This window comes from Anneissia japonica, unplaced genomic scaffold (assembly GCF_011630105.1).
Source record: "Anneissia japonica isolate Jap-2015-1 unplaced genomic scaffold, ASM1163010v1 scaffold287732_len518695_cov146, whole genome shotgun sequence".
NCBI lineage: Eukaryota > Metazoa > Echinodermata > Crinoidea > Comatulida > Comatulidae > Anneissia > Anneissia japonica.
The window spans coordinates 31,824-39,274 of record NW_022755000.1 but is presented as its reverse complement, the minus strand read 5'-3'; the positions used below and the strand labels follow the sequence as shown (position 1 = coordinate 39,274).

The 7,451-nt window shown below is 33.8% G+C and overlaps 1 protein-coding gene across 4 annotated transcripts in view; it reads right to left on the bottom strand.

Moving 5' to 3' along the window:
- Positions 1-7,012, bottom strand: part of LOC117123326 (probable serine/threonine-protein kinase pats1) — a 16,506-nt gene extending 9,494 nt beyond the window's left edge. For 2 of the 4 annotated variants that reach the window (XM_033269211.1, XM_033269212.1), the window contains exons 1-5: positions 6,792-7,012; positions 6,350-6,439; positions 2,977-3,156; positions 2,247-2,492; positions 60-272 (exon numbers count right to left, since the gene is read on the bottom strand). In XM_033269211.1, the coding sequence (XP_033125102.1) occupies positions 60-272; positions 2,247-2,492; positions 2,977-3,156; positions 6,350-6,439; positions 6,792-6,941 (879 nt within the window). In that variant the 5' untranslated portion in view covers positions 6,942-7,012. The remainder of the gene's footprint in view (positions 1-59; positions 273-2,246; positions 2,493-2,976; positions 3,157-6,349; positions 6,440-6,791) is intronic. The other 2 variants (XM_033269214.1, XM_033269215.1) reach the window with 1 other exon arrangement.
- Between the last annotated feature and the right edge of the window lie 439 nt (positions 7,013-7,451).

Sequence of the window (7,451 nt, the reverse complement as noted above, 5' to 3'; positions counted from 1 at the left end):
GACAGCCCGACAGACAGAGATAGATATGGCATAGATAGTAAATTAGCCTTGATTCTTACCCGTAATTTTGGTGGAATGACGGTGATAACTGTTTTGACGACGCCGACAAATTCCATCGGATCTAGAATCACTTTATCTTTTAAAGCATCGTTGTCTGGCATGTAAATTATCTCACCAAGATCATATAAGAAGTTCAATAGAACATTCAGTTGTTTGTCTTTGTCTTCGTCGTCTTCGTCATCTATTCCACACGTAGTAGCCAGTTCTTTAACCTGTCATATTACATGCAACACTCGTCGATTAATTGGTGGAACTAGGTTTTACAGAATTAAGAATTTTATGACCTTTGGAGAGTGCTCTTTCTTGTTGAGAAAATTATTTATAAAGTGAACATGTTTAACCACAAACCAATTTTCACCCTAGATACGAATACATAAAAATACAAATTAATTAAATAATGAAATAGTATATATTCATATTATAATAAATTTATATACACATTTAAAAATAATATAGATGCATTTGACTGCCTTTGTGTACATGACATATAGTCAATAAATCGTGACCAGCTGTCGAAACAAACATTTTTGTACTGTGCCCCGGAAGTCTAAATTGTTCAGAAGCTTTTTTCACGTATGTTCATAAAGCTTACTGTGATGAGTTAAGTGATGTATTAAAATGGGCTTTAGTGTCAAAGAACTTTCAATACCATATGGCTGTAGAAATATTTACCTCTCTCTGTCTGTTTCTGGCTGTCTCTTATACACATCTAGATGTGTATAAGAGACAGCTCTCTCTCTCTCTCTCTCTCTCTCTCTCTGGAATTTACTATAACTGTTATAATATACAAATACGATACAAAGAAGCCGTAAAAAAGCTATAAACCCATGTCACTGTTGTTTACTATTGCTATAGGCCTACCATTCCAACAATTGTCACATCTGATCACATGTTTTTCCTGTCATTCTACCCGGTAGGTCTTTAGAGAGAAGCCTTATTTGTCTTCTGAATTCCGTGTATTCCGTGTATTGATGAAATAGACAATGTGATATAATTTATACAGAACTCCGAAGCCCTTGATCTATTCATAACAATCTTATTCTTTTTACTAAAGAAATTTATTTCTAATTGAACTTTCTATTTAGGTTTAAAGGCTTTTCAGATAGTAGTAGTAGCGAGTTCCGAGAGACACCATGAGTGCTTTCAGTCGAATCTGGCGTTCCTTTTCCAATGCAATTACTAATTCATTTGATATCCGAGTTTCATATGTTTGCCGATGACCATAATTTTTTAGAAGAAAAATAATAGTCTAGAGGATGCGAAAAGCTTAAAGGATACATGTACTATCAAAAGTGCAATGTCATGACAACTTTAAATACAGCCTTGGTATGAAGTGCAAATGTTTTCGCACTGCCTGATGTGGCAAAATTGCAAATACATCGATCCGCATTCTCAACACATTTATATGTTGCACACTTTCAACACCATACCTAACCTAATTTATTTTTATTTTCAGGCATCCCTTAGCCGTTCTTTATCAGCCCAGTAATTTCACTGTTCCCTGATCAGCCACAGCCAGACTGAAAAAACTTCAGTCCCGTAGACATGACCTTATTATTATCTCATTATGACACTTAAGGAGTGGAGTTGTTTTAGGGTGAGAAAAAAAATCATGTCACGGGAATTAAACACAGGACCCTGGGATTTATTTCAATATTTATGTTCAAACCCATCCTGATATTCATAATTTGTCATTCTATTATTTCCACTACTTTTCGTCGAAATATCTTAGATTTATCAGTTTAATTGTCACCGGTATTTATGTATTACCCTTTTAAGTGGCGAATTTTTGTATGCTGTTTTTTTTGTGGTTCAATTAATAAAAGAAATATTGAGAATAATAAGAAAGTATAATACATACTCCAAGTATTGAAGTGCACGCCATCGTGTTGGGATTCAATATTTTGACATTAATTATGTCATCATCAGGTTCCTGATGATGACATAACTAATGTCGAATAACCTGATGATGACATAATTAATGTCGAATAACCTGATGATGACATAATTAATGTCGAAATATTGAATCCCAACACGATGGCGTGTACTTCAATACTTGGAGTATGTATTATACTTTCTTATCTGAGATTAATCAGTGGACCTTTCGGTTATTGAGAATAATGTTATATATTTCTGTAAGTAAAACAAAAATCAACAAAGTACATACGATATTGAACGGCTTTTACCTTTTGCAATGAACAAACTAGTTTTTCGTTTCGTAACTGCTGTAATTCACATCGGAAATGCATCCATTTCAACGGAACAGGCTTGACCAATGTTTTCATAAGATCCTCAAGTACATTCTTTAGCTTGAAAACATTTTTATGTATTTCTGGACAGTTGTGTTCGATATCAAAATATTCATGGTAAACGTGTGATTCGTATGGTGCTCCTTCCAGTGCGTTACTTATTTTGGTAAACACCTCCTCTACCTATTTTTTAAAAGATTAATACATATAACCCAATCACTATTCACAACTACTTTTGATATCAAAATATTGATGGAAGTGAAAAAAGTTGGTGGTTTGAATTGTTTAAAACCACTGAGTTTATTATAGGAATAAAAAATAGTACATAACCATTCACATATAGGAATGTAATGATAATGTTTAACCTCACGAAGTGTACACATTACCGCTGAAACACGAGCTACTATAACTACACTTAAAGTGGTCTCAATATTGATTTCTGGAGCCAAAAACTGCGATTCCAAGATAAAACTTACATAACGGATGTATATGTTAATGTATGGGTGTTGTCACAGCTAAGCACTTTGGCAGACTACTGACATGACATGTTCCTTCCAAATTTAGTGGGTTCGGCTAACAATTAATTATCTTACTCCTAAAGTTTACCACTTTACCCTTTACTATTATTCTTATCCTTACTATTATCTAAAAGTGTAACTGTAATAACCTTGCGTTTTCTTTCTTCTTCATTGTCACCAAGGGAATCGCGGTGGGTGCCCACGAGAACGATAGCAGGTAAATCAATCTCTCGTTCTATGTCATCTATTAATTGACGGCTATGTGTGTAAACTGACTGGATCCAATATATTATGAACTCAAGATTGGTCAAGTGATGAGGGTACTTCTTCTACAAAACAAGAAAAAAAAACCACAAGAAAATTATTTTTAAAATTTCCTAAGAAATCATATGCTGCAGAAAGATACATTATTGAAATTGTAAATGATGATTTTGAAAATTCATTACGACATAATCTGTCTCTTATACACATCTAGATGTGTATAAGAGACAGCATATATACATATATACAAACGTTTCGCCGGTTAGGGCTTCATCAGTGGACTAACATCGTATATTACAAAGCAACGTATAATAAGACAAATGCCTGTTACGGTCGAATTACTATGTATTGAATACTACTATCTGTCCTATGTACACATCTATATAAATCTCAATATACTTGTGAGTGATCCATTAATGTATATGATCTGGTATATTCCTATATATGTTTATGTGTAATATGTGGGTGTGGATATGTGTAAATATCCACATCCACATATACATATACATATGTAGTAGTCCATTAGCTGTAAACTTCAGTCAATTGTTAATATTCTTCTTACACATCCGTTCATAATATTAACTTTATATTTCTTAATCTCCAGCGCTTCTATTATTCTTCGGACATAGGGCAAATTTATGTTAGGGTGCAAAGATCTCCCAAGAAATATCTCTAAGTATAGGTCTTTTGTTGTGAGTTATTAAATGCGTATATACTGTTTGCATGCGTACATGGACCCAATGGTTCTGCCAGTTTCACCAATGTATATTATATCGTAATGGGTACATGCTATCTTGTATACGGTGTTCTTGGTTAAGCATCGATTGGTCTTCACAGCACAGGCACATGTATCACATTTCTTAGGGCACCCCTGTTTTTCTTTGGGCGCCGTGAATATTGTCGCTAATGAACGCCCATTCATAATGTACTCTAATATTATGTAACCCTGTCCGCTTAATTATTGCTTGTGCTTGTTGTTTAAGTTCTTCATAATAAATGGTAGTTTCAGATAGATTGTATCTTGATCTTGATTGACCGACTGTGAGCTGAGCTTATACTATACTTACTATTATTATTTTTATTATCTTTACTATCTTTTTTATTGTTAATATCAATTACTATATCTTCACTAATTATTATTTACTGTAATTTAATAATTTGTTAATATTACTTAATTTGATTACATTGCCCTTGTAATTTATTTACCTTTCTGAAGAACTTTATATTGCATTTTTGCGTTGTGTGAAATAAAATAAAGAGGAATTGAAATGGAAATACAAGATACAAGATACAAGATTCTTTTATTGTCACTGGTACATAAAATACAAAGTAAAATTTGTCTTCCCGATGCAAAAAAAAAAAAAAAAAAAATTAGTACAAAAGTTAGACATATAATAATAAATTAATCAAGGACATAAATAAATCAGAATATACAAAATGACACAATTATTTACAAGAGTTACTGAAGTTTATCTATTAAAGTCATCACTGTACATATGAATTGAGTTATGAATAAAAGATCTTCTTTATCTGTTAGTATTGCACTTAATTGGACGTAAACGACCGGATCTATAATTATGCATAGTGCGTTTAATGGTGGAATTGACAAACGCTTTAGGATATCCGTTCCTCATAAACATCTCTGTGACACGTTTAAGAGAATTTAAACGCGATTTATGGTCAGTTGATCTTGTTATCGCGCGATTGATCTCTCCAATGAGGATTCCTCTATTTTGTGATATAGGGCCATGACTATCCCAAGATGTTATACGCAATAGGTACGTTCACATAAGCTACCGTGACTGTGATTGGGCTTCGTATATAGAGTGTAGTCATAAATCTGCCATTTTCCGGTTTTAAAGTCACCATGGCGTCGAGAAATGGTAGACTGTTGTTAGTCGGTAATTCAACTGTGAATTTAAGGGCAGAATTCAAACTGTTAGCTGTACAAAGCACGATTTCGGGGATATATCCTCTGATGTCCATGTAATAAATATATCATCGATATATCTTTTCAAGTATAAGACTTATTGAACGCAGACTGTATAGCGAGATCAAAGTTGTTCATATATATGATAGCTAATGTAGGCGCTAAATTATTACCCATAGCCAAACCAGATTTCTGTGTGTAACTACTGCCATCTGCCATTAGAACTATGTCACTAGCAAGGCATAGGCGTAATAGGGACATGAAATCAGAGTCACTTAGATGTTCCAATTCCGTAAATCATTTGTTTTTTGAGAAGAAGTCCGTGGCTGCTGTAAATATGCCAAATGTTCCGTTTTCCAGATCTTCAAGGGGAATGGAGCCATATAAATTACATACATATCTATACTACAGAAACCTTTTGTATTATCCAATGTAGATAAGATGCTATAACATCCTCTTGAGGTGTATTCTTGAGGTGTGCGGGTACAAAGACAAGTAGGTTATTCAATGATCCAACTAGAAATTTCGGTAGTCTGATGGCTGGGGTGTCGGTAGCTGCATGAATAGGACGGCCTTTTAACTCTCCTGCTTTGTGATCCTTAGGTACAATATACTGGACAGCACAATGGTTTACTACAGATGCTGTCTTTAAGGGCTTTCGTCTAGCTCAGGATGATCTTTATTGTGTGCGATTTTATTTAAACTACCATTGAACTTAATCTGTTCCATTCTTGGTTGATTGAGCTTGGATTCTCTTAGTTGATAGTTTAAACCAGAAGCAACGGTGCTATTCAAGAGGATGCGTTTGTATTGGCTATTATAAAGAGCCACTAGACGCATAGTTTTATCTGTTGATGTGATAATCACCGAGTCCGAGGGGCATTGGTATGATTGTCGTTTGGATTTGAGAAAAGTAGTTTCACAGTTTATCAATAATACGAGCGATCCCACCTCTAAATTTATTTAATGCGTTGGTTGAAATCTCTTTTTCCAATCTATCAACTACTATTTGTAAGCTTGCTCTTGAAAGGATGCATGTTTTAGTTAGTTGCTTATGATCAGCATTAACATAACTAGGTACTTTGTTCAAGATTGTCACAAGTTTAGGATCCAGGTCACATGATGATAAGTAACAAACCCTCTTGGAGGTACTATTTCAGTAGCTATGCATTGTAGTCTGTGTTAAACTAAATGTCATGAAATGTATAGTTAGAGCAAATAGAAACATGACACTTGATTTAGCTATTGCAGTACTGGAGTACATCGTTTCTTGTGCAAGCCTAGTATTTATGAAATCACTTACACCATGTATTGTTATATGTTATACTTACCCCTGATGAATCTTGAACCATAGCATGTTCATCAAGGCCGGCGTCAAGATTGAATACCACAATATAAACCGCCATGAATGTCATGAAGATCTGTTAAAGTAATTTATTTTTATCGCATATTTAATTCAATAGTGTACAGCCTACTGATTAAGATCCTTTATACGATATACTAGAAAGTATAATACATACTCCAAGTATTGAAATACACGCCATCGTGTTGGGATTCAATATTTCGACATTAATTATGTCATCATCAGGAATCATACTAGGAACATATACTAGAACATCATGGATTTCTCGGTGTTGTATTGTCGTAATGGTTACTAAATGTAAAAGTAGAAACATAGTTTGGCAGATTGGGTAAGTTTTTCAGGTGAGTGACACAATCTGTTAAAAAATATTAGCAATTACATTTGGTATACTAATATGTCGCATTACTTACTTTATGTATTCCATGGTAGATCACCTGACCTCCATAATCCCATATGTTGAATGTCTCCTCTCCTATGTGCCATTCTCCCAAACCTTGTTTCTTGTAATAAATTCCGTCTTTAAATCCGTCATCAACCTGCTTTTGTATTTGCATTGGCATTTTGGACTCAGTCTCTACAACATTGATTTCCTCTCTTGGTAGGCTTACTTCAGTTTTAATTCGTTCCTCTTTTGGTGAACCAGCTTAAAAATTCAGTGATTTATAAAATTAGCAATACAAAATGAATCCACTATTGTCATAATGATTGCACTTTATTATAATTGAAACACATAATCATTGTGCTCAATGTAATTAACAATAACATGACTATGAAAGAAATTTCAACACATGAATTAGATTATTCTTTTGATGATCAAATTTGAATAATATTTTAGCAGATTGTAATCATGTTCGGTTTTACGTTTTTTTTTATGACAAAAATAAGATACGGTATGCCTATAAGATAGGATAAAAACGAGTTTGGAATTGTTCGCATATAAAAATGACAATAAAAAATATATAATACACTACAACTTCTCCTTTGGGACACCCTATTAAGGGGACACTTTTCCGTGAAACAAGGGGCGATATATCATTTAACACTACAGCCAACACCTACTAAGGGGACGG